The following is a 27530-nucleotide window of genomic DNA, read 5'->3' as shown; positions in this document are numbered from 1 at the left end:
TTTAATAATATAAAATATTTTTTATGAGGAAATTTTTTAAAAAATCCTTAACTTTCATAATTTTTCACTCCAACTTAAAAATTTTTGTATAGTATTCTTTATTTTTTTAATAATTATTTTAGATTATCATCGTTTGTCCCATCGATCTCGAATAGTTGCTTGTCATTCACAACATAGGCGTGATTGCATGCAGAGGCGACCAGCAGCAAAGATCTCACCCCCACCCCTCACTTTCACGGGATGCAATAGCCACCTCTATACACGGGTTGGCTATACCTATACCTTCATGCATGAGCCATCGATCATCCCCCTCCACCTCGAAAAGGTATTAACTATGTCGACTACCTCCTCTCTACCCCAAATAGGTGCCCATCACCCATAATGCCCTTGGTCGCTTCTGAACGTAGACTCGCCCACACTCGTGACAAACGATGGAGGCTTCTAGGACTGGTGTGAGAGCATTTGATGAGGGTGCAAGGAAGATGATAAAAGCTGTGCAAGGAGGAGGAGATGATAATATAAGATAGGGGGCGATCATGAATCCAACGAAGAAGACAGAGGTAAAAAAATCTTTTCATATAGTTAGGGATACTCCGTGCAAATTTTTTAAATTTGAGATGCTATAGGAAAATTGATCAAAGATAGTGATTTTTTCTTCTTCTTATGAAAATTCACTCTTTTTTTATTTGATTAAGATTGCATAAGTGTATAAAGAATTTGACTTATTTATTCATTCAACAAACAATATCTCACATATTAAAATTGTCATAATCCATAGTCTCTATCAATATATGAACGCAACGCTTTGTATGTGTTTAATAAACATACAAATATATTCAAACAATAAAATTTTAAACTGTTTGGAACGTCTTCAATCACACTTAATTGAAACAGGAAAACTGATCTTTCTAATTCATCGACTCCACCAGTTAGGTTTGTGAGAGCAAATTACGAGACAAAACGTTATCCTAAGATAATGACGGCATTATCAGCACCATATAAGATTTATCAATGCATATCCACTGGATAAGAGGTCCTGTGGCTTAATTCTCACAGAATCTATGTGTGGGACCCATGCAGACGTGTCTCCCGTATTAGGTTCTGGAGAGGCCACGTCACCTTGAAAAGTTTCCGAGTGTGAGTCGGTCCACCTAAACAACAGAAATAATTGATGGAAAAAGTATATGCCATACCACTCCACTGTATATTTCAAACATTAATTACGCATTAGAAATGCTAACTATATTTGCTCACTTTAGATGTTGATTTAATGCCAATAAGTAATATTAGATTGAGATAAAATATTTGATATTGTTATTTTAATAAATTTTTTTATTTTTAATCATATAAAATTATCTTAATATTTCACTTTCATAAGTATAGAAATTCTAATATAGTATTTAAAAATATAGGAATCAAAATACTAAAGATAGTTAATTACATAGATAATTTTAAATTAATCTTTAATTATTAATATAAATGTGATGAAGATAAGTTATGAACCTTTTGGATTATTTTAGGACTTATAAAGTGCATTTGCAGCATGAGAAGAGAAAGATTGAGTCCTTTATGAACATTAATTAGAAGTATAAAAATCCTTTATGAATTTATGCATATTTTATAAACATTAATAAGGAAAACTATTGAGAATCATCCAATATTTTTATGTTTATTCTATTAAAGTATTATTACATGTTGCAGGTTTTAATTCATATGCAACTTTGTATTATCTAGAAATGCAATTTCCAACATAACATTATTGCATATGCAACATGTAATATTAATCCATGTTACAGAAGAATTAGGATTCCTTAGCTCACTGCAACATTCTAATTTATATGTTTTAGGTTTACTAATTGGCCAAAATATGATGCATGATTTCTTTGCAAGGAAGAGATCTCTTTTGTTAGGAATGAAAGAAGCTGATCATTTAAGCTAATAATTTGTTAGTTGTGAATTAAATCAAACAATTGCCATCTAAACATCCCAACTACCAAAGTTGATTTTTACTCAACAGTGGGTTCCATATTAAAACCCCACAGCAAGCATACTTCTCTCTCAACCTCTAATAATATTATCACATATATAAATAATAGCTAATACTTTTTCTTTCTATTCTCTACAAAATAATATTGTGTTTTATGTTTATGCCATCTAAAGTGGACTTCTCATATGAATATTGTGAACTGTATTTTTATGTGCACACACACTTCTCTTATTTTCAGATTCCTATATCAAACCATTTGAACATCTCTCTCTCTCTCTCTCTCTCTACTGTAAACAAACTGATGGACTTGAAAGGAAAGTGAGGTCTTCAAGTCCTCAATCTTCTTCTAGGTCCCAAGGGGAGGGAAAAAAGCAGTAGGTGGTGGTCTATACCTCCCTCTTAAATCTCTTCTCCCCATGACTGCTTCTTTCTTCTTCTCCTTAGATCATCCAACGCTGCTAATTAACAGCTCCACCTTCATGACCTACAAATCTTCTACAATACTATTTCCTTGGTGAGTAAACTTGGGTAGTCGGCACCTTCGGCACATACATGAAGGATCAAAGGGTTGATGAAGCACCGTGGATCACTATGACATGATGGCCCCGGCTCGGAACCTCCTCCGGAGACACTGCGATAGCTATGGGAGCTTCTTCGATCAAACAGGACTTCAGCTCTGCGAAAGATCCGACCTAATGGCCGAAAAGGCCTCTTCAAACACTGGCAGCAATGACCAGGAGAGGGCTGCATCTGGAGAAGCTGCCGGGAGCTACCAAGGATGGCTTCAGCTTGGCACCGGTGCTTCCCGGGCCGGCGTCGCTCCAGGAGATCCGGCTGCTGGCACTAGCAGTGGAACGGGCGAGCGGCCGCAACCGCAACCTCCTCCTGGCTTGACGAGGTTGGCACCGTCGCGCCCGACGTTGACGGCAAGTCTTGGCCACCACCCATGGTGGTTTTGGAGTCCACGTCCAACCGCAAGTGGTGCGACCATGGCTCCACCGCCAATGCCGTCACGCTGGGGTATGCAACCATCGGAATTCGTGAGACCATCTCTAGCAATCGGCAGCCACATCAGGGTGGTCAGCCCGCCACCGAGGCCGCAGGCGGGGATGTGGCTGCTTCTCAAAGCGGCGCAGAATCAGTGAGTTAGAGTACTTTGATTGCATGATCAGAACTAGACATCATCTACTTCATCTGACCATATCTTTTTATTTTATGAGAACTTTGATCATGGTTGCACTTCTCGTGCTGTTAACGCAGAACAAAGGAACCATTGCTACCGCAGATACCCAAGAGCTACTTGAGGATAAAGTACTGATGCTTGCATCTTTGCTTATCTGTCTCTCTCTCTCTCTCTCTCTTTATCCTTTCTTATGGTCTTGAATTGAAAGTAGTTGATCTGGTAGGGATGGGACGATGACTGCGAGGATACTGTTGAAGTACTTGGCCAATAAGCTGGGTTTGGAGGATGGATCTGAGGTACTCAAAAGACACCCTCCGCATGCTTTATGTGTTTTAGCTTATCAATGTCTAAATGATTGCTACTTGCTTTGGGTATTCTGTGATCATATTTTGGACATGCGATGCATGCCTGCACTAGCTCATGGAAGAACCACAAACTATCATACACATCCACCTCTGCGGCTGTGTTAATCAACATGAGTGTGGTGTCTTCATCATTTGGTGCTGGAATCATGACACGAATCACAGAGCTAAAATGTACATACCACAGGCTCTATATCTGAAGTTACATCACTAGATGGACTACACAGCTAACTAGGCTCCCAGATCATTGTTTAACACTAACTTAGTCGAATGGATTGTCATCATATCTATATATATATATATATAACTATAGGAAAATGTTTTGAGTGCCATAGCATTATGCCATAAGCTTTTTGATTATGAGATTGAGTGGTTACATTCACGAGAAGAGGACCATAAGATCACATTACAAGATGATGACTAGAAGAACATAGCGATGTTGTAGTTTTTACATGATCTTATGCAAAAGAAAGTTGTTTTTAGGTATTGAAATGCTTTCTATCTTAGTACCGATATCTCATGTTGCAGTTCTTCATGGCTTTTTCCCATTAATACCAGATAGCTCCCTGTCAACAATTAATGTAGAAGTTATAACTTGCCATCTCTCTACAGTTCTACAGTACTGAGCTTTCAGCTGTAAAGTCCTTTTCCTTTTTTCCTCGATTCTTTTCTTTGTTAAATTGTCATTCTTCTACACCAACAACATTTCTGTTCTTCATCTCATCTACTCTATACCATCAACCTCTAGAGTGATTACTCCTTATTATTTTGTAATGACCAAGAACACCTCCACACTCTCATTATGAATGATAACTTACTGAACTATAGGAACCAGCTTCAAGTTCGAGGAGATGCTTTGGATGACCTAATGATTTGCCACATATTACGTACCTTCACACAACACCCATTTCTTAGTTTCTTTGTTGTCCCATGAGGTGACTAAGGAATCTTACAACATGAGCATCATTCCCTTAGCCTATGAGATGTGCTCACCATGTGGCTGTAGATAATTTCCAAGGTCAACTGTAGATCTACAATTCGACATGCTTCCTGACATATCACATCAACTGCATTCCTCATTGGCATAAAGAATTGAGTTGAGTGCAGGTGCTGGTTAAGGCAATAGCATGGAAATAACATCTAATTTGATTCCATGGTCAACCCTAGTAGGATGTCAATGGAAATAACAATAGCTGACGCACCTTCTCACCTGTGTCTATGCTCACAAACAACACATGAGAAAAGATATAGTCAGAATAATGCTTAAAATCTATTGATTGGTTGAGTTAAAACTGTACCAAAATCACCAACTCTGGGCACAGATATCTCTGTGGACATAAAATTATGAACACTTTGGGGGGCAATAAAAGTAAGAGTATTTAGGAGTGGTGGGATCACAACAACACGGGGCAATGGAGGAAGGCCATGCATGCGTCCGGTAGATTCTTTTGATCACAGCCTGATGAGGTAGGTGAAAGGGAAAGCATCAAACAACAATGGCAAGAGATGGGAGGGCCACAACTTTCCATGTTGGTACGACTCCTGAGCCATCATGCTTTGTGACAGCCATGCCAAAAGCTTGGCCATGCACCATCATCCCTGAGAGGGCCTGAAAACAAGGCACCTATCGCTGCTCCCATCATGCCTCTAGTCTATTGGTAGGCTTGGCTTTTCCATGGCCACAATGGTGGTGGTGGCGGATGGATTCTTGTTGACTTGGTTTTGCTTCTACGATAAGGGGAGGGAAAGGGACATGAGATAGACATGGGTCACGTTAGGTGGGTCGAGTGAGGGGAGATGGCATTTGCATGTTGGTCATGCACATAGGTTCCTCTATGCTGTCTATGACTTGGCATGAAAACGCCTGTGCTTACACTTCCTTATCACCCATTGATATCTAACACATCCACCCATGAATCAGGTGCAGCTTTCCTGTAGAGGCCAGCAAATTCCTCCTCCGATGACACTGCACCAAGTCAGAGACCAAGTATGGCGTTCTACAGAAGCAACAGTGCTGCTGCCTCCTGAATCGGCATCCATCACTGACCATCTCATCACCCTGCATTACAGCAGAAGTGTATAGGAAACTCTTTTTCTTTTTCCCTTCTTCTTCTTCTTCTCTGACATTGTGATCATCATGGCAAATAGAAGATTGTTTACCTCAAGTGCAGCATTAGCCTGGAGAAGTGCATCATGCAAGTTCCAGGCATGCAGGAATCACTTGTCTACAGTGCAGTGAAAGCCTCATTGGCTTCTGCATGCTTCTCCTCCTTCCTACTTCACTGATTCCATGTCCTACTGCCTCATACTTGTCCAACATACAACTCTCAGTCATAAGATTTCATTCTTTTTGTCATTCTTTGTTTGTGATCATTTCACAAAAGAATCAGGCATTGAGGAGCCCAAAAGCTAACTTGTTTGACAGTAGTGGATAATATGCCCATCCACATATGAATTGTTCAGAAGATTAAAAGCAGATTTATGGTCGAAATGTGTGTTTTACGTTGATCAGGATTTAAGAATGGAAAAAGGTAGGCATCATTTCCCATTTTATCGATTTTTACTTTTTAATCAAAATTAGAAGATTGAGGTGATAAGAAAATGGTGAAATGGAGTATTGATGAAGTTATTGAGAGGAGTGCGATTCTCAAAGCAATTTGTGGAAAGTTGGAGTTAATATACAACTAATCATCATTATTCGACAAAAATAATTGTTACTTTTGCCACCAACACTATATACTAAAATTACATTATAAATATTTCTGTGTAAATTGAAAATTAATTGTTTTTGGCTCTGATATTTATGTAAAGAACAATAAACATCAATTCTTGTCCAACTCCTATGATGGGCTGATTAGTATAAAATTTTGGGTTCGAATCCTATCTTCATCATTTATCTTTCATAAAGAAAAAAAAAAGGATAATCCGAATACTAATTGGGCTGCAGATTTTATATTTGAGAGGAGATGGAATTAGTCCCAACTCTAATGGAGTTTCAACAATTTTGCTATTTTGGAGTAGCATTTAAAACTTAGTTCTATTGTAATTGAGGCCAAATTATATTAGGAGCATCAAACTAGGAATGTTTACTAGCAACATTCATGCACTTTTGGGTTTATCATATGTATACTACTTAAGTTATTTTTCTTATTGGGAATAGTAATTTTCAGCTTTAAATAGCTTTTTTAGAGAAATTTTGTAAGATGAAGACATCAATTTCTGTATCAATTATCATATTTAAACTAATATGATAATTTTTCTCTCTCTATTTGTTGTATACAAAGTAGCTTTTGCAAAAGGAACTCCATCCAATTAAAATGTCAGACAAAGTCCCTCATCTGATGTGATGTCACAACACTTATGCAATGCATGTGCATATCATGACCTATGATATGTCATGACCATATGGTTCCTGCATCTTCTTGTATGGTAGTGTTACAGCACACATCCATGCAGAGTATTATTACATTAGTCATAAAGGTGACATGCTATGTATGCTATGCAGCAGCCAAAAAAGGAAACATAAAAGTTATAGATCAATATCATGTGAGGAGACATGCCATTATGTTTATAGGATAAAGGTAAGTACATCGATCCTTCTCATTACCATACACATATATACATGAAAATGTCATGTTATGTTATGTATTATGATGAAATAATATTATCTTAGAAAACATCATAAATAAATAATTTATTATCAAATTAATGTGGTACTGAATTCGCCCTAAAAGATGAGATAAATCATCAGAAAGTAATTAGACAATATACAGAATTATTAGGCACATATTTTTCTACAAAATTATCCATGAGATAAATATAATTAATAAGCCTTGACTTCAAATGGCATGGGTAGAGAAGTACTGCTTGTCTACATGCTTTAGGAATATGTTGTCTACTTTCTGGTGCACCACAAGCTTTATTGCCACCATTTCTCTTATTATTTGTGCTGGATTTTAATTCATAGTTTAGATCACATTTCTGCAGCTTTCCAGCACTGATTGGTGTCAGTGAAACAGCAAAAGAGAGAGAGAGAGAGGGATACTACAAACACAAACACACAGAGAGAGAGAGAGAGAGAGAGAGAGAGAGAGAGAGAGAGAGGCAAAAGCTGGTTACTGACAGCTTTGCTGCATCAAAACTGAGAGGAAGAGATTACAAACACGCACTGCGGCACTTATTAGATCAGACACGTACGATTCAGATATTGGCATCCGTGGATCCACGCCTCTCTCTGTCAGTCTCCCTTGGCTTCCTTCTTCTTGGGCTTGCTGCTCTTCTTCGTCTTCATGAAGCAGAAGCAGGAGCAGCACGGGCACTGGAACAAGAACTTCATGATGGCGATGCCGTGCACCTCAGGCGCAGCACTCACAGCTCTGTGCTCCGATGGTGGAACTACGACCTCGCTCTTCCACCTTATCCTCCTCTCTTTATTAAATCGACTCGCATCAATTCCATCCGCGTCACTTCCAGAAGGAAGATGCCCATGACCGCACTCAAAAGTCACCTCCTCTTCGATTCTTCCAAATGGTGGGTCATCTCGCCAATGTGCTCCTCCTTTCTGAACCGCTGCTGCTGGTTCAAGTAACCCTACGTTGGGTTAGTCTTTGAATCACACGGCATTACTTTTCTCCAGAGCCAGCGGCAAGCATTCTTTTCCCCGGCAACAACAGCTGCACCACCAACAACAGTCATCATTCATCTTAAGATTCTCTCGGCCCACGGATAAGATCACGTCGACCCCATCCGTAGCAACTTCTATGTATAATATCATCCACCACTGTTCATTAGACATGTAGTTCATCTCAAGCAGCAAGAGCTTATCCCCGGACGCTTTCTTTGACTATAATGCAGGTTTATTTTGACTTTTGCATCCTGCTTACTTACTGTCTGGAAGAGTCGAAGCGGTGTGGGACACAGGTCAGCATGTGCTTCCGTCTCTTTTGTCTCGGCAGAATCTTCCATGGGAGGGGCATGGCCACCGTTCTTTGGCCGAGAAAAGGGTTTATAACGTGGAAGAAGACGCACATGGATGGCTTGTCAATCAGTACTCCCTGTCTCCCATGGTGAGTTGCTTGGACTTACGAGTGCATGTTGCTGTGGTAGTTCTACTTTCACTGCACGTAACGATGCTCTCTGTTAGTGAACTGATACGTCGTTGTTGATGAGTCATTACGGCCTGATTCACGGGTCAACGTTAGGAGTCTTCGACGAGGTCGATCGCGTCCTCCGGATGTGGGTGCCGTCATAATGTGGATTAGCGTCTCTCGATCGGGATGTTCACACCTCAGGAGTCGCTTTCATGCACATAAGGCCCTCACCAGGTCGTTATCGACTGTGACCCCTCGATAAGTAAGTTAGTGTGAGGTTCTCTCTCTTTTTTTTCGTCCCCTTGGCCAAATACCGGTCATGAGTTTTTATATTACTGTTCGAGGGTTGGTCGTATGCAGATTTTAGCGTAGCGACCAGTCCTCGAGGGGTGAGGATGTACCTTGGCGTGGCGTCGACCCGGGACGCACGGAATGAAACGACGCCATGCAACGTCATCCCAAGCTTTTTGGGACGAGACATACCGAGGAATGTCTCGGTACAGATCCTGGCTTGGCACGTGGGAGTACTTTGCTTACTGACCCGATGGTGATGTGGCGTGGCGTTAGCGGTGAGCGGTGAGGTGGCCAGAGCCCAAAATATAACTTATCACTCTCTTCTTTCAGTAATTGCAGATCCTGTAATGTCTTCATTTTATGTGGCTTGTTGGTGGGGAAGAAACACGAAAAACCGTGTGGGTTCTATGAAATAATGTATGGTCCTTTTTTTTTATTGTTGAAAATCCTCTATAAATATTATTAGATAATTCATATAGTTAATTAATTAATTAATTAATGGACAAGTATGTGCTTGCGTCGGTGGGTTGGAATGTGGGTCCCAAAAATAACCGAATCGGGTCGGATCGATCCGATCCGATCCGATCCGTACCACTTCTTTCTTCTCTACTCTCCATTGCGAATGCACGCCTCTGTCGCCCGCCGTCGTCTCTCGTTCTTATAGGGAGAAGGTGATGGCGGAGGAAATGGAAGAGGCAAAGAGGAGAGGAGGAAAAAGAAAAAGAGACGGAAGATGCGGAAGAGAAGAGATTACAAGGGAAGAGCGGAGGAAGACGAGGTAGGGAAGGAGGGATGCGCTCGAATCGGTTCACTCAATCTCAATGCAAATCGATATAATTCTGTCGTACTTACATCCCTGTTTCATGAACCTGTAATTTCACTGCCCGAATAAAACCCTGACCTAATTGACCTTAATTGATAACTTCAAAGTTTGTTTGTGTTAATTGTCAGTCCAATTATTCGAATTATTAGATTCATCAGATGTATTTTGTTCATGAGTTCCTTCTTATTTTTATGTTTTTTATATCTCCATCTAGGCTAATAAAATGCTCCACTAATTATTATAATTCGTAAGTTTGCGCTGCTAGGGCTTCGGACGAGTCCTCGATTGGTATGGCAGAGTTTGAGTGAGGGTTGTTCTTGATCTCGAGCCTTGAGCATCAATATTATTTTTCTTTGATATTTTAATGTGTTTTAAGTAACATTTTTTGGTGATATTTGTTGGGAATCTTTTTATGATATTTTTTGATGCCGTAGAATCATGCATCCTTGTGCTACAATTATGATTTTCTCTAATTATCTTTTTATCAATGATTATGATGACTGCAGCCTTATGGAGATTAGAACTTATTGGACCACATTAGAAGAAGAATATGCAGCAAGTGTATGTGATGGAGGAAAGGGGGAAGTGGGGAGAGGGGAAGAGGAGGGGTTTGGATGAAACACACCGCCCACAGATTGCCTACCATCCCCTTGGGTTTGACCTCCCAGGCACAGAAAAAGGGCTTGCCCTCTACCAAGCATCTTCACTGTCTTTTCCTTGAAAGCAGCCTCTTGGTTGAACAGGCCAACTGCTGCCCTCTCATGAATCTCTCTCCTGTTTAGAGTAAGAGGTCCACCATCCATTCTTTTCTTTTGATCTTATTCTCTTACACCCATCTGCCTCTGTCCCTTGATGGAAAAGGGGATCTGGGTCTTTGCCACTCTCATTATTTGCTTGTTACTTTCTGAATCTAATGGCCAGGAGCTGGGGCAGAGTCTCATAATAGAGAGGGTTGAAGGTGATATTGGATTTCCCATACTTCTTTCATGTCTTTTCTGTTGACTGCATCTATAAACTTATCTGAGCTGTAGTAATGGTGTCTTATAGTTGTTGGGGCTTAGCTATGACTTTTTTTAGTACTAGTAATTTTAGTTGAAGGATCTTTTGTTTGTTACATGAGGGTCTGCACCTTATATCACCGGGCTTGGAATCTGTTCCTACAATATTTGCCAGTTTCAAGATTTTTTTTTCTTAGTTTGTAAATTGTAACAATACGGAATTGTGCCAGTTTCATGATGTTTTGTTTCTTATTCTTATCAGATTGTATTGTTGGTTATGTGGATGTTACTTTCGGCATCGGATTTAGTAAGCCTCTGCAAATTTTCTATTTCTGCTCAGTTATCATTGGTTTAAACATTTGAAGTTCATTGGAACATATTTAATTTACTGGTGAACTATGTTTTTGTATGGGATTGAATCTTATGATTGGAAATATTACTGCATTATATATACTTCAGTAGTTCAGATACAACATTTCTTTTTGAAGAGATACTTTAGATACAACTAAGGCAAGCAAACTGATAAGCAGGTGCTAAATACTGCAAAATGGGAAAAGAAAGTGGTGTAATTGCAGTGGAAGAAAAGGTACTGATCTTTGTATGCTGATATGAACCTTTCTCATACAATTTGCTTGTTTTTGCCATGAATTTAAAGTCCCTGTTGCTAATGGTCATGTTTCTTTAGGGTGCCCTGATGCTGTAACTGCTGAAAATACTGTGCATCGACCGATGGGAAGGTTTAACTTGTTGATTATGTTTCTTGGTTCATGTGATCAAGGAACTAATTCCACGGGTGGGGGGCAAGGTTCATGTAATTTTGGCCGACATTTAACCTCCAAGGTTTCTCTATAGTGGAAGTCATAGCCAAAGAATTGTAGCTTTACTACCAACAAGTCATAATGGGAAGCAATCACCATCCCATCGAACACCATGGAGAGTACATCAGCTGCAGTGTTTTATGTTGCATAAGTAAAGATCATTGCATTTGCCTGATGAGTCAAATGATTGCAAAGCTATGAGAAGGTACATGGTCTTTGTCTCCTATTGGATTTCTTATGCATACCTTCTGGTCTACTGATGGCGCAATAGGTTATGAAGGAATGGTTTTAGTCATCACACATGATTCTATTCAGAGGAAAAAAATTGCATTTGCAATGATGAAGCTTTAAATGAAGGATTCTAAGTTCTAGAAGTGTTGCTATGAAATAATAAATTTGAAATAGTGTGAAGAACCTCTGTTTCTTGCAGTTTCACTCTAGCAATCTGGCTTGATGTTCTTAGTTTTTGTACTTCCATATTCATCCAAGTATGAGTTGAGTAAAATATATTGGTAGAAGACTGGGAATTTTTTGCCTCTCACTTAGTTTTGATCCTTGTCTATTCTTTTTTGCATAGCACTCATGCAGAATTCTTCCTGGGAATTGATTGTGCTGCTGCTCCTTACAACATTCTGCAGGTTAAGATCCTTGTTGTCTTTGTACATCGTCATAATTCAGAAAATGAAACTGAGTTTTAGCCATATGCTCTTGTAGGCAAAACTCATCCAATTGATCCTCTGTAAGTCAGTCTGAGGATGAGTATTACTTTTTTCAAACATTGTTTCATGGACCGCATGTATATGATCTTAAATGGTGTTAACTGAATCTAAATCCCACAAAAGTTGAATATTTTCATTTGAAAAGCTATTCTAGGAACTTCTATGTAGATTTGCTTGATTCCTAGGATTATGAACCTTCAAGATGTGTATGCATCCCTTAATGTATTCAATTCCTTCAATTCATGAAATTGCTGATTAATATGATGTAATACTATTATATTGCTCTTGTTCTTGAATGTTTAGAAATAAGGTTAGGCTTGTATTGGTTTGAACTTCCGGATACATCTTTTTCTTTATCTTATTGTGTTCATGAACTTTCTAAGAAATTAGTGGGCTAAATTGTGTCATTTTGAAGGTGATAGGAAACCCCAAACTTAAGTTGCTTATGTAGCTTGAAAATGAAACCATGAATGAGCTGCAGGTGGCCAAGATTTGACTATAATATTTGCATATTGTTACTTGCTATATAACAATAATAACTTTTATTATTAGATCATTGACACCATTGTGCTTAGTAGCAACATTATTAACTGTTCATTTGCTTGCTGTTTGCATCCATTACCTGTGTACATATTTTTGGAGTTATTACTACTGCACAGTTAATAGGTCATAAATTCCAATCAGGGAGGTCTTGTACACACACAATCCAATATAGCAAAAGAAAATTATTAGAACCTGTAATCTCACACCACACACTACTTAAATATTAAGATAAACACAAATGGAAGAGAATAAAAATGAGATCAGCACAATAAAAAAAGAAAAACCAACATGTTTATTAATGTTCATTGCACAAGCAATATAAAACAACTTGTTGCATATTTTACATGACTTAAACTTTTTTATTGTTGTCAAATCATATTAATCTTCATTACACTAATGTCCCCTATTTAACGATTAAGATATTCAGAATATTCCGGAAAATAAATTATATATATATATAGTTAGCTAGTTAGTTATTTTTATATTTATTTTCTTAAATTTTAGTTCAATATTTATATAAATATTTTAAAAAGAACTTTTATGTATATTTCCTTGTAATTAATTCTAATTAAAATTAGATCTCTTCAAAAACTCTTTTATGAGTAGAGGCAGAGACCATGAACGATTAGGATGACTCATATTAATAAAAAAATGGTATATCAAGTAAAAATCCATTAGGAGGTTATGGGATAAAAGTGGACTAACTATGGATTGTCCTAATTATCTTTATTTAATATCTCATTTCTTACTTTCAAGATCGGATTTTTATGTTTATAAAAATAAAATATATAACTTCGTTTTTCCTCGTGTTATTAATTTTATTAATGAAAATATCACAGAGTTTATCAGTGTTGACTTTATCTCACTTTTGATTTATAAAAATAAAGTACGAATGGTATTTCTGTTAGTAAAATCGATAACGTAAGAAAAAAAAGATTAAATATTTTATTTTCGTAAATATAAGAATTTTAACATAATTTTTGAAAGTGTTGAGTCCGAGATGCTAAGGGTAGTTAATTATCGAGGATAATATATAATTAATCCGATAAATAGTAAATATTTTTTTTAAATAAATTATTCATTATATTATAGATATTTTATATTATTTTTTAATAATAATTATTTTTTAACAACTGTTAACGGCAACGTTACCTGTGTTCGGATCCAATGTCACCGCGGACGGATCACGTGAGTCGCTGGCTCGAACGCAAGACTGACCTAAATGGCAACCCCCAGCAGTTCCGTTACCTACGTCGTCGGTGCGTTAACTCTCCCACCGTTTCCACTGCCATTAACATCCGACAGATCGTGTTCTCTTCGGCGGATCCCCAAATGCCGAAACGCTAGCGTTTGAACTCAATTCTCGCTGTTCCATCGAGCTCTCTTGCCCAAATGGAAGGAAGAGGAGGAGGAGGCACGGAGGAACGCAGGCGGAGCAGCAACAATGACGTGATCCGGCTGGAGCGCGAGTCCGTCATTCCCATCCTCAAGCCCAAGCTCGTCATGAAGCTCGCAGATCTCATTGGTGCCCCATTGGCCTCTCATCCTTAACAATCTTTGGCCTTTTTATACTTCCGCTCCTTTTCTTCGGTGTCGTTTGAGTTATTGGAGCTTGTATTGTTTGCAGTAATTGTTTTGATTTGATGATTGATATGATATGTCTGTATCTTGTGACAAAATGCATAACTGCTTGATGAGAGAGTTCCATTACCCTGAAATGATCATAGATGGGATAGGAACAAACACATCAGTGTATGATTTTGATAATCGATGGATGGCAAGCACCAGAATAGGAACAATAAAGATCTATAGGAGTTGTTGCTTTGGTAGCATGTCTGCGATAGGTATTAACGCCTTCCTACTTTTTTTGCCCTTTACCTCGTCTGCAGCTTAAAAACCCTTGTCTTTATTGGTCAATGAATGCATCCGATCTCTTCTAAGGGTCATTGGAACAATTAACCTAACTAGTTCTCATCGATTTTTAACATTCGTCGCTTTGCTGAAACTGATGCGGTTCGGTTGACACAGATTTGAAGCGCCCTGTGCCTCATCATGAAATTGACCAGAAACCACCTGAGTTTGACCAGTGCTGCAGCTTTTTGAGTTTTCTAATAAATTGGCTGAAAATTTAAACGGAAGCTCCATTCTTAGTACCTTTGGTGTTTCTGTTCTGCACTGGAATTTTCTTAAGTATGTTTGCGAATATTATGAATCATTTGTAATCAACAGACCTTTTATAATTTTTCCTCATCTCCTTGTAATATGGAACTTAGAATGTGTAGGTTGACCTTTCTCAAATTATGCCAACATGATTTAGGTTATTTTTACTGCATTCGGTTGTCCATGATGATAACTGGTTCAACTCTACCATTGTGAAAGGCATGTTTAGATATATAGTGATTTTCAATCAATCTCCATGGGGTTCTAGGAAACTGAAAACTGTATAGTGGTGTTAAATAGTTACTGGGCCACATGAGCATGATCAACCAACTAAACTCTTAAAACTTTTTACTTCCATTTCCTAAAGTTGTTATACAAGTGTTAGAACATACCCTATATATGGTTTTAACATGCATGCTGGCATATGAGCCATACAAACATATTTAAGTATAATATTTATGTAATTTAATGGAACTAACAGTATGTGCTGAAACATTAGTCTTGAGTCCTCATATTAAGAAGCTGAATTAACTTGCTTCTTTGAGTGTAAAAACATGTTATTTATCGATCTGGTGTGAAGTACTAGATTCAAGGTGGAGTTATATTTGATGGAAATAATGATGAAAAGCAACAAATTCACCTTATTATGCCTGTTGAATTGGAATACTGATGCAACATGATAAGAATACACTAATATGTCCAAATCTTTGAGATCATAGGATATTATAGGCCAAGGATATGAAAAAATAAAAAATAAGTGTCCAATATCATATATGAAAAAACTTGACATGAATTTATAGTGTTAGACTATATATTTAAATATTATTATAAATCATAACAAGTAATTAACCAGCATCCGTAACTAACTCATGGTGAAAGAAATTATTTCTAGTCACATTTACTCTAAGAATACAGAAAGAATAGCAAGAACTACATTATGTATGCCGATTTTTTAAATTTCAACAATAACAATACGATTCTTAATATAAAAAAGTGTAGCTCAATGCATAAGATTCTCACTGTTGCAGGATCTGGGAGGTGGGAGGATCAATGTATGTAACCTTATCCTTGCAAGCAAAGGGTTCGACACCAGAACTTGAACATAGAGAACTAGCTCACAGGAGCAATGATGGTGTTGAGGCTTGTCATTCATACAACATATGAATGATTTGAAGTGATAGATTAAAAATATTAACATTAAAGGAAAACACAGATTTTTGTTGTCAAAGTTTACCCAAGTATTCTAAGACTATCCAAAATTTTAGCAACTATTTAAGAAAATGGATGTGTTTGAGAAGTATTCTATTTGAGATATATCTGATAGAAATACAGCAAATAAACTATCCATGTTTCATAATGATCCATAAACTAAAGAATGTATTCTATTTTGTTTAATCAGAAATTATTAAAGATTCTCTTTTTGAGTTCTGCTTTCCAACACATTTCTCCCTCTAACTTGACCAACATTTATTTATTACCATGTGTTGGAGGCCCCATGTTTCAATACCTTGAAGAGGAGAAAGTTGCTCTCTCTATAATTGCTCTCAACTTTAAGAGGTATTCTATCTTGGAACTAGAGGGTTTACAGATAGGAGTTTATCTTTTATATCTAGAGTTAATAGCTTACATAAGCCACCTCATAATATCTCCTATGTTGAAGCTTCTAAGACAACAAATAATAATCCTGTGGTGTGCATAATGGTCAGAGCTAGAATAGACATAGAATAAATCCAAGTTATATTACCTTTAAAGTTTGAATAGGAATTGACAAACTTCTTCAAACATGTCTTATGTGCCAAAATGACCACCAAGTCATCATTATATTTCATCCAAATTGGTTTGTCAAAATAAAGGAACAAAATCCTAATTAGATAAACTAAGTCACACTAAAGTTCAGAAACTTGCCAAAACTGTGTTTACCTTGAGTTCAGAAACTTGCCAAAATTGTGTAAGTTTTCTATCTTAAATTATTGTCCGATTCTTGTTGATGTACAGCTAAGTTCACTTTTCTTCTACTGTTTTATTCTACATGTGACAAAACAAGTGAAGACATGGTTTATAAATCTGTACATACCTCAGCATGTCATAGTCTAACGATATTATTTATTTACTTCATGCCTACTGTGGGCTTAACTACCTTTACATGTTTCCTTATTCTCTTGCAGAGCAAAATTCTGACAGGACTGAGTTTTTGAAGCTCTGTAAGAGGGTTGAGTATACTATTAGAGCATGGTACCTTCTCCAATTTGAAGATCTAATGGTATGAATTTGCAATTTTCTTTATTGTGTCATAGTCATGAACTGGAAAATTGTATGTGTATGCATGATGATAACTGAAGTTTCTTATTGTTGGATGAAGTATGTTCGTTTTGATTCAAAATGATTTTTTTTTTCAGCAATTGTATTCTCTATTTGATCCTGTTCATAGTGTTAAAAGATTGGAGCAGCAGAACTTGTCTCCTGAAGAGATTGATGTTCTTGAACAAAATTTCTTGACCTATTTTTTTCAGGTGAGTTAGCATTGAATCTTTCATAGGATCTCTGTGGTCATACCTTGAGTTTTAACTACTGCTGTTGTATATTACAATGTGCACTATTTTCATGAATATGTTTATCACATCTAGGTACATATATATCAGATCAAATCCACCATGCTGTATTATACAATTATGGCATTTTTGAGCATTTGAGTCTTCAACATTTCGATGTGCTAAATCAGCACTAACATATGCTAAAAAGGGGTTGGATAAACATTGAACTACAATGTTTTAGATACTTCATGCTGATTTAGAAGTGTATTAGAGATGCTATAAGGTGTTTGTTTTCTCTCAGCTATTGCTTTCCGTGGTGGTTGTGTGGACTCTTCCAACTTGAGAATAACATAGCATGAGCTTATCGCTCGATATTTTGGAATGAGTTCTGTCACAGCTCACAAAAAAAATTGTGCACAAATCTCTTGGATATGTGAATAGGACATGTGATTTGTTACTGATTTGACATGAAAACTTATATTCTTTCTCCTCGTTCCTCTGTGATTTCAAATAAAAAAATGAGTTTTTTTGGCATACAAGAAATAGAGAATTGATTCCATGAAGTGGATGTCATTCACTATGGTAGACTTTGAACAATTACATAAATAGTACTGAATTCATTTATAATTCAAATGTCATATCAGGCTTTCTGGATAGTGATAACCTTTGGTTCTCCATGATTTCAAGACAATCTGTTTACCTTCCTTTCATTGCAATGCAGGTAATGGAAAAGAGCAACTTTAAAATAGTGACTGATGAAGAGATTGATGTTGCACACCATGGGCAGTACTTATTGAACCTTCCAATCAAAGTCGATGAATCCAAGGTCAGTGCATATGTACTTCAGAAAAAGAAGTGTAATTTTGTTTGCGTATACAACGTTCTTTGTGATTGCAGTTTTGATCACCAACTTATTTCACAATTTTTTTGAATGTAGCTTGACAAAAGGCTTTTGTCAAAGTATTTTAAAGAGCATCCTCATGACAACCTTCCAGAATTTTCAGATAAGGTAATAAGTAGTAGTCTTTTTTTGGGATAAAAAACTATGTACAGTTGCACAATTCAACTGGTTGTTCTCAATTTTGTTTGCTTTTCGCATCAACAACTTGATGCTCTTAGGATTTGTATTACAGTCTTTGTAATAATGGTGTGGCTTTGGTATTTCATGACATTGTATGATTAATTGTTTGGTTCTGTTCATATAGATACATGTTTATGAAAGAAATGAAGAGCTATTTTTGCTCCTCCAATTTTTAACTACTTAGTAGGACCCTTCCTATCGTAAATACCACTCACATACCGAAAATAGCAAAGGGGATTGGCTAGAAATATTCTCATATGCAACAAATTATATTGGTGAAGGAATTTGGTACAAAAATAAGACAGGGGTCTTGCACTTTCAAGATAATAGGACGAGATTAGCTGTGTGAAGTATAATAGCACTATGGAAAGAAATTAGCATTAGTGAGTATGATGATTAGGAGGAGATTTAATGTCATAATTTTTAATACATATTGGTTCCGATACCGATTTCAGTAACTAATTATACTAGTATGATTGTAGTATATGGAGCGGTATACCAATACATATCGTTCGATATCATTGAATAAAAATAGTGATTGATATGTATCGACCTAGTTGGTATCTGAAACCCTGTTCATGAGAAACTAGTTGAGTGGATGAAAATTTAAGGAAATTGATACTTTGACAGCACTAGATATAAACTTTAATACAAACAGAAAGGAGAATATAGAAATGGGTTAAGTTCTACAATAAATATGGATTTTGAGAAATATGTCATAAAGGTAAAAGGAGTTGGTGATAGAAATTTATTAGTAAAATTTTTGTTGGGAGAAGACATTGAATATTATATGTTTGTACTCAAATAAGATAGATAATGAAATGAAAATTTTGGAAAAAAAATAGATTGAATATTTAATAAAATAGCTTTACCAAGTTGGACCAGCTTTGTGCCATGCCGAACCAGGTTCTTGTGTATTGAGGTCTTCTAGATTGAGGAGCCATATTGAACCAATTCATTTTTGTGTGGACCAAATAGGCTCTGGCTGTGCTCTGGCCTAATGGGAGATGGTCTGTAGTCAGGCTGTATTGTAATAGAATAGGAAGTGGCAAAAGTAGAGTAAGTTGTCATAGTTCCTACTTCTTTCACATAAAGGAAAAAGAAGAAGATATTCCTTTCGTCTCTTTTCTTTCCTGTTATCCACTTTCTGCTCTTTCCCTTTCCTCTATGTGTCTGCAAGCATTTATATGGGTCCATGTGGACATACCATATTTGTCAACCAGCTAATAGTAATGTGGTATAGTAGGATGATGAGATGATCAGAATTTGGATGTATAGAGTAAAATCTACATATCCTGGAATCCTATATTGCAAATGGACTAGAGCGGAAATATTTTGATAATGCAACACAGTATTGAAGTAATATCTGAAATGACCTATAAATCTATAATACACATCGCAGAATGGTTAAACACAGTATTGAAGCAATATTTTGATAATGTAATAGAGAATATTGAACGGTGATGCTCAATATTAAGGTTCTTGTAAATTGAAAACTTGTATTTTTTGATGTATCGAACTTTTGAGACTGGACAAGAACGGAAGATGCTTTTCAATTTGATATTGACCAGATAACAAAGTTAACAACAGAAGGTAATTTCTTGACTTTACGGGTATCAAGTTATGGTTTAGATCAAATGTGTTTCTTGGTTTTTTTTTAGCCTTAGGCTTTTCCCAGTTAGGTTAGGCGTTTATATGTTGCTAACCTCATGCTGGTGGATTGGGCTTGTGTGTGTAGTATAATAGCTTCTTTGATCAATCGTTTGTACCAAAAAAGTAAACAATAGAGAGAAAAGTGGGGAGGAGTAACAAGACAAGTGAAAGCTGTAAATTTGTAGAAATTCTCAAGCTATCCATAAAAGGAAAAGTAGAGGAAAAATAAAGAATAATGGCTATAGTTTAAGGTATCTCACTCTCTAATTCAAACTGCTGAACCAAATGAAATCAAACTATATTAGGCTCTTTGGCTAAATTAGTCGTTCTTAAAAATGAGTTGATGTTTGGAATATAAAGCATTAGAGATAGATTCAAGCAAGGCGTGTCTTGTTTAATGTGGCAAGGAGGCAAAATGAGATGTAGGGACACAAAAGAAAACAATCTTTTTGGATAATTTATGATACTTAAATTTCAATGTCTAGAAAGATTGGAAACATAAGGTGACTTAACAAGAAGTCTTGGGAACAAAAGTGTTCCATATCAATCGGTACTTAAAGTGGAAAACCAAGAGAGTTTGTCCAACTTACGTATTATATCCAATTGTGCTTATGTATCCAACAAGATTAATAATTTGCCTTGTAAGTCGAGAAGAGTATGCTTTAAATATCTCCTTGTAGTCTTTTGTTCTCAACATATATGGACTCTTATTTTAGACGTATCATGGAATCTTCTTTTATAATTGAGGTGAACTAGTATCTGTTGTAACAGTTGTTTATGCCTTTTTTCATCGCATTCTGACATGGTTACAATTTTACAAGTATGTCATTTTTCGTCGGGGCATTGGAATAGATCAAACAACAGATTACTTTATAATGGAGAAACTGGATATGATCATTTCTCGGCTATGGCTGTGGTTCCTCAAGAAGACGAGGTATTTAATTATTATTGTATTTTCATACTTCTCTTATCTAATTAGTAAAACTAGCTACTGTTGATAATATGTGCAGGCTACAAATGCTATTTTCCAGAAGACAAAGCAGAAAACCAAAGAGTGATCCCAAAAAAACAGATGAACTTAATCCTGAAACAGAAGAAGAAGATCTATATGTTGAACGTATCCGGATTGAAAACATGGAATTGAGGTTGTAAGTTTTGTCTGAATTTCTTTTTTTCTTCACTTCATGTTTTGAAACTGATTTTCTTACCTTTCCTCTTTTGCTTCCCTCGTTGGTTCATAAAGCATGCGAAAATTGTTTGGCAAGATTATGATACAGGAGCCTACTTTTGATAGGATGATTGTTGTTTATAGGTATGTTAGAATTTTTATTTACAAGTTTGAGACTTGATCTTTCAGTAAATTCTCAAGTACTTAATTGTAAAATTATGATACTGAATGTCTGTGAAAGTGAAAATTTTCAAGAAGTTATCAAACTTAACTTGTTTGCACACTAGATGTTTAACCCCTTACTGATGTATCTATAGTTGATAAATATACAGGGGGGCTGGCACCAAGAACAAGATTGACCGAGGAATATTTGTTAAGCACTTCAAAAATATCCCTATGGCTGATATGGAGTTAGTATTGGTCAGCATATATTTAACTTCTGAAACAAGGAAAAATGGATATTATTTTGTTCTTTCCAGTAGATTTTCCTTTTGATCTGATACTTGATATATAATGTATGAATTTGTAGCCTGAAAAGAAAAATCCAAGTTTAACTCCTATGGACTGGGTCAAGTTTCTTGTTTCTGTCATAATTGGGCTTGTAAGTCTAAACTAAATCAATTAAATTCATTTGGTGTTTTTCTATCTCATCCTTGTAGCTTGAATTTCTTTGCAGGTTACTCTTGTTAGTTCACTTGAATTGCCTAAAGCAGATATATGGGTTGTTATAGCTATCCTTTCTGGTGTTGTTGGCTATTGCGCTAAGGTCTATTTTTCGTAAGCACTTCTTGAAACTTCTCAAATAGTTTTCTTGTGTGAGGTCATTAATACTTATATACTAAGACCTTCAAGTAAATAGAAATTTGTGCAAACACATTTCTACTTATGTTGGTTTGAGTAAGACCTGGTTCAAGTAAATAGAACAGAATATCATCTTGATTGCTTCGTCCTTTGCAATTCTTCAACAAATTTCTCCTTTTGTTTATTAATGAGGTTTTATGATTTTTCTTGTTATTTTTGCATTGTTAGTAGAGCATGTTTTTGTTGCATCTTTCTGTTATGAAGAAAGCATTCTGGGCCATTAAATCATACCAATTTCCTTCAAGTCTTATATCCACCATGGTAGATTTGACCAGCAGGGAGGATTCACCGAACAAGCTACAGTCCCAAGCAGCACTTGACACTAGGTTGCAATGAATTTCATGACTCTAACTCCATGAGAGAAATGTTCCATTAGATTGATAGGCCTGAAATCATATGATAAGCTCAGACTAATGATAGTACCCCATAATATATTCACATGCATCCTCTAAAGTTGATGTGGCATTAAATTGAGGTATCACAATATGTCCTACACATTGCTCATGATCATGTCATAGTACGAATCATGTGAGGTCCAACCCAGTGATTTCAATAGGCGCTCGGGCGCTCGGGTGAGGCGAGGCGAGGCCCGAGCGCCTCGCTTCATGTCCAAGCGCCTCGCTTCAACGAGGCGTCGCCTAGGCGCTCGCCCGAGCCCAGGCGCCGGGCGCTTCGGGCGAGCGCCTAGGTTAAACCAGGCGACCGAACTAGTGTTTTACGTTTGGTTCGGTCTCCGGTGCTTTAGTTGGTTCAATCGAACCAACTAAATCACCGATAGGCTCCCTCTCACAATTTTCCCGACTTCCCCAACCCTAACACTCGCGATTTTACCGTCGAGATTTCTTTTCCGTTGTCGTTGCTCTCTGTTGCCGTTGTCGCTGCCATTGTCGCTACTCGCCGCTGCCACAATCGTCGCTCATCGTTGTTGTCGTCGCTCGCCGCTCGCAGCTCTCGCTCCCACTCCCACTGCCGCTCGCAGCTCCCGCTCCCACTCCCACTCCCGCTATCGCTCGCCGCTCCCGCTCCCGCTACCGCTACCGCTGTGGTTGCCTTAGCAGCCTCGGTCTTCTCACTATACTGTTAACAGTATATTAACAGTATACTGCTAACTATATACTAATAATAGTATTTTTATTTATTAGATTAATAATATATTATTTTGATTTTAATACTATTAATTTTTATTTATTTAAAATTATTGTTAGGTTTCAGAATAAATGGCAAGTGTACAGAGCAACTCAATAGATTTGATGTAAAATTTTATTGTTTTGATTTTTTGAGACTTTTTATTAATATGACATTGTGATTTTGTACTCGATTTTTTTAATTTAATAGCATATTTTTTATTTAAATAATTATATTAATTATATTATATATTTTTATATTTTAGCGTCTCGCTTCGCTCGGGCGAGCGCCTTGAGCGTTTTTGGACCTTGGCGCCTTTTGGCGCCTAGCGCTTTTTAAATCACTGGTCCAACCCAATGATGACTTTAGATTATTATGTGGTTTCATTTCCATCTACAATGATGGCCTTATGTTATTATGTGCTTTCATTTTCATCTGCAGTACCCTTTTCTAATTATTTCTGACTGTTGTTTTATGTCAATTTTGATATGAATTGTGATTATCAGGTCTGATGGAAAACATGACCCATTCACTTGATAGTGTCAAATTGTAAAATATAAAAAGTGGGTATATCTGGTGCATGAGGTTCCCATCAATATGGGGACTAAGGAGGGTCAACGAATTTCGTAACTAGAACCTTGATCTTCAGGTCACAAAGGAGCAATCTTACCATTATACCATGGCTTGTCCCCTCAAATTGTAAAATATGAAAGCCAAAATTATTAATTCTTTGGTGTATATAGTTATCTCAATTTTTTTATTTTATCCATCCTCGTTTCTTTTTTTTTATTTCAGTTTATCTACTAATGATATTGATCAGTAATGGACAGAAAGAAGTTTGAAAGATTATATGATATAGCTAGCATAGTAAATGAAATAAAAAAAGGATGACCTTCTCGTGGCTTTTTAATTAAACTTATAATATGTCGAGCTCTAATTATTTTCTTGTTCATAATATCATAATTTGTGACCTTGATTATTTTTGTGCTTCCGCAACTGGAATCACATGCTTTATTTAACTTTATCTAAACCTATTGCATGTAACACTTAATCATTTCTCTCAAATTCTCAAAGTTGTAGTCATCTTCGCAGATATATCACTCCTTTGATGTCAAATTAATCTAGTTTTCATGTATGCTTTCGGTGTGTTAATACCTTCCCTTGGATTTAATGATGACGATTCAAAAAGTTGATTTTAAGTTCATTAATTATTGAGTTCATGTATTTTTTAGTGCTGTTATGCTAACGTTTAAATGTTACACTGCAGATTTCAACAAAACATGGAAACTTACCGGAATCTTATCACACAGTCAATGTATGACAAACAATTGGATAGTGGGAGAGGCACACTTTTGCACTTATGTGATGATGTAATCCAACAGGAAGTAAGTTATCATAAAGAGTTATCTATCATCCATGCAGGAATCATCAAATTTTTCTGTTGAATTTGCTCTATTTCACTTATCACAGAATTTCTTCATATTTTCAGGTCAAGGAGGTCATAATTTCTTATTTTATTTTGATGGAGCAGGGAAAGGCAACAATTCAGGTCCTGTTTGTTTAAAGATTTTGTATTCTGTATCCATTTTTTTCTGTTGAGTGCCAAAGTTGGACCAATTTGAGCTTTCATCAGTTTCCCTTCTAAATGTGTATTTAGGATCTTGATTTTCGGTGTGAAGAACTCATTCAGGAAGAGTTTGGAATGAAATGCAATTTCGAGGTTCTAGACGCAGTCCAGAAGTTAGAGAGACTTGGAATCGTTGCAAGAGTATGTACACAAAATACTTGCATTGACATTTCTTTTCGCTTCCAATAGCAATCGTGACATGCAATGATAGTAAAATTGTTTTAGTTTTCATCAAAGGATCTCATTATGATTATAAATTTTTCGTGTGTGAAGAACTGCAGAAGAATCTTTCCTTTGTGGGTGAAGAACTGCAGAAGAATCTTTCCATGATTGGAGAAATTTGGTAGAAAATGTGTTGCAGCTCAATGATGAATAAAAAACCACAGAAATAGACAGCATCATTGGATTTGGATGCTTGTGTTTCTGGGGAACACTGACCTAATACTTGTACTGTAACAATTTTGCCCTGTTTTCAAGGCCCTTCTTTCTTCAAAGGAGGATGGTATCCATCAAAAGAGAGTTGGAGAAAATGGTCTAGAGGAGATAAGAAGAAGAAATAAATTGAAGAAGAGAGGAGAGAATGAGAGAAGAGGAATAGAAAACAAGGAACTCCTTTCGGTATTGATCGCTATTTACCAATCTAGGCATGAACTTGTACATGGACCTGACCCATTTCAGTCAATCTGTTCCGTATTAAAAAAAACCCTCTGGCATGAGCCCTTGTCAGCCACTGCCTGTGGCATGACTAACTCTCCACAAGCATGCTCCTCTTCCTCGTCTTTCTAAGCCTCCTCTTCTTTTCTCTTCCTTCTTACTCTTTTTCTTCCGCCTCCTCTCCTTCCTTCTTCCTCCTCTTCATTCAATGCCTTCACTTCTTCCTTCCTCTTCTATTTCTTTGTCCTCTTTGACTCTTTGGTACATACCGTGTACCGTGTGTTAGTATAGTGTTGGTACACTAGTACCCATTCAGTATGTACCATCCAGCCAGGGACCGGTACAGTACTTGATTGCGATCCTTGATAAACTTATAAGCACATACTATTTTTTAGTTATAGTCTCTTACCCCTCACCTCCTATTACTATTCAGAATAGGATTACTTAACAAGGCTTAAGTCGATTTGGTAGTGACTTCCTTCAGGACTTGACTCATGTTTTGACATGCATTTAATCCAGTGTGACCATATTCTGGTTTGAGGTGGATCTTAGGTCCCGCTAGTGGGCCCACTCAAGTGGTATGGAGCCTAATAATTATCAAAGTCGGCCTCTATTGGTTGTTAACCTTGGGTTCTATAGTATCATTTGAATGATCTTTTGATTGAAAAAAGTATCTTCAAATCATCTGAATTTTGCATCATAACATGTATATGTGCATGACATAATTTCTAAAAGAAAAAAGTGTTTGTAACCTAGACAAACAAAACTTAGCAAGTTGCAGCGACAACCATGTGACATTGGTGGCTCATGGACAATGTGGGCTGTTCCTAATGTAATAGATAAATAGTTATACATAATCATGTAATAAAATTTTTTGGATGTTATCTAGGCATTCTCAAGCTGTTCACTCTGCCATCTCTGTTGTCTTCAATATTTTGCTAAAGTGTAAGTACATGACATGATTCACTGGTCTATCAAGATCAGAATGATTTATTCGATAAGCGAGAATCAAATGCTAGTCTGTGCGGCAAATAATTTTGCTGTACTACTTATTCCGCCTCTCTCCATTAATAAAGTTACTATGGATCAATGAGAAGAGTACCTTGGATGCAAGATCTAGCTGCATCATATCCTGTTTGACGTCAATCATATGGGATGTTGGCTTCTTGCTATTTCAGAAACGTTATGAAATTGTTCATTGGTTTGTTAAATTCACTTGCTTTATGTTCTACTTCTCCATCAGGATTCTATTGGAAGAATATACTGCCTTCCTTTGAAGCGGGCCAATGAGATCATAGGTCCTACCACCGAGGAATTGGTGGTAAAAGCTACACAAAGCTCTGCTTAATGTTTCCTGGGTAATCTTCTTTCCTCATCTTAGATCAGCTAACTATATGATTTCTTTTCGAATAATCGCACGTAATCCATGTGGAGCGGACTAATTGTTTTTTCTTGCTTCAGATAAGCCGAAAAGATGATGATATAAAGATCGATCTGATGGACGAACCTTGTTGCCAACTTGCCATTGACATTGCCATCTGATTTATTTGGATGATGATGCAGCAACTAAAGGCTATTCTGACTCTTTTCATCTTTATTGATGTTGATTGAGAGTTGCCTGAGAGTATTGCCAGTTTGATTAATGATTTGATGTTCCATTAAGAGTTAAATCTTATTATTTCATTTCACAATGTGTAGAACTATTACATATCTATCAGAATTGGACCAAACATCGACCTGATTGAATCACTGGGTAAATTGATGAATCCAAATTCTATACATGAATTAGTTGCATCTTCGTTCGGATGGCACAAAAATATAAGTGATTATTTCTTGAATGTTTAATCCATTCC

At 36.7% G+C, this 27530-nt stretch overlaps 2 protein-coding genes and 1 long non-coding RNA gene across 3 annotated transcripts; all 3 read left to right on the top strand.

The window, feature by feature from the left end:
• The first annotated feature begins 2250 nt into the window (after positions 1-2250).
• On the top strand, positions 2251-5947 carry LOC103990814 (protein LAX PANICLE 2-like). Its single transcript, XM_065158680.1, has 4 exons — positions 2251-3128; positions 3248-3298; positions 3394-3466; positions 5454-5947. Exons 1-4 carry the CDS (start codon positions 2584-2586, stop codon positions 5613-5615), a joined length of 831 nt encoding a protein of 276 aa, XP_065014752.1. The 5' UTR covers positions 2251-2583; the 3' UTR covers positions 5616-5947.
• A 1509-nt stretch (positions 5948-7456) lies between these two features.
• LOC135643688 (uncharacterized) lies at positions 7457-9336 on the top strand. Its single transcript, XR_010498338.1, has 3 exons — positions 7457-8294; positions 8387-8884; positions 8983-9336. It is a non-coding gene; the product is annotated as an uncharacterized LOC135643688 (long non-coding RNA).
• A 4744-nt stretch (positions 9337-14080) lies between these two features.
• On the top strand, positions 14081-27471 carry LOC103990817 (uncharacterized). The gene is made up of 16 exons (XM_009410087.3): positions 14081-14342; positions 17143-17237; positions 17374-17487; positions 18230-18334; positions 18446-18517; positions 21064-21176; positions 21253-21387; positions 21486-21554; positions 21743-21830; positions 21940-22011; positions 22087-22187; positions 24664-24781; positions 24886-24945; positions 25054-25164; positions 26921-27035; positions 27139-27471. The coding sequence occupies exons 1-15, from the start codon at positions 14210-14212 to the stop codon at positions 27023-27025; spliced, it is 1491 nt and encodes a 496-aa protein (XP_009408362.1). The 5' UTR covers positions 14081-14209; the 3' UTR covers positions 27026-27035; positions 27139-27471.
• Positions 27472-27530: the final 59 nt, after the last annotated feature.

Source organism: Musa acuminata, chromosome BXJ3-7, assembly GCF_036884655.1.
Source record: "Musa acuminata AAA Group cultivar baxijiao chromosome BXJ3-7, Cavendish_Baxijiao_AAA, whole genome shotgun sequence".
Classification (NCBI taxonomy): Eukaryota; Viridiplantae; Streptophyta; class Magnoliopsida; order Zingiberales; family Musaceae; genus Musa; species Musa acuminata.
Note: the sequence above shows the minus strand (reverse complement) of the source record. Positions and strands in the feature narration are given on the sequence as shown.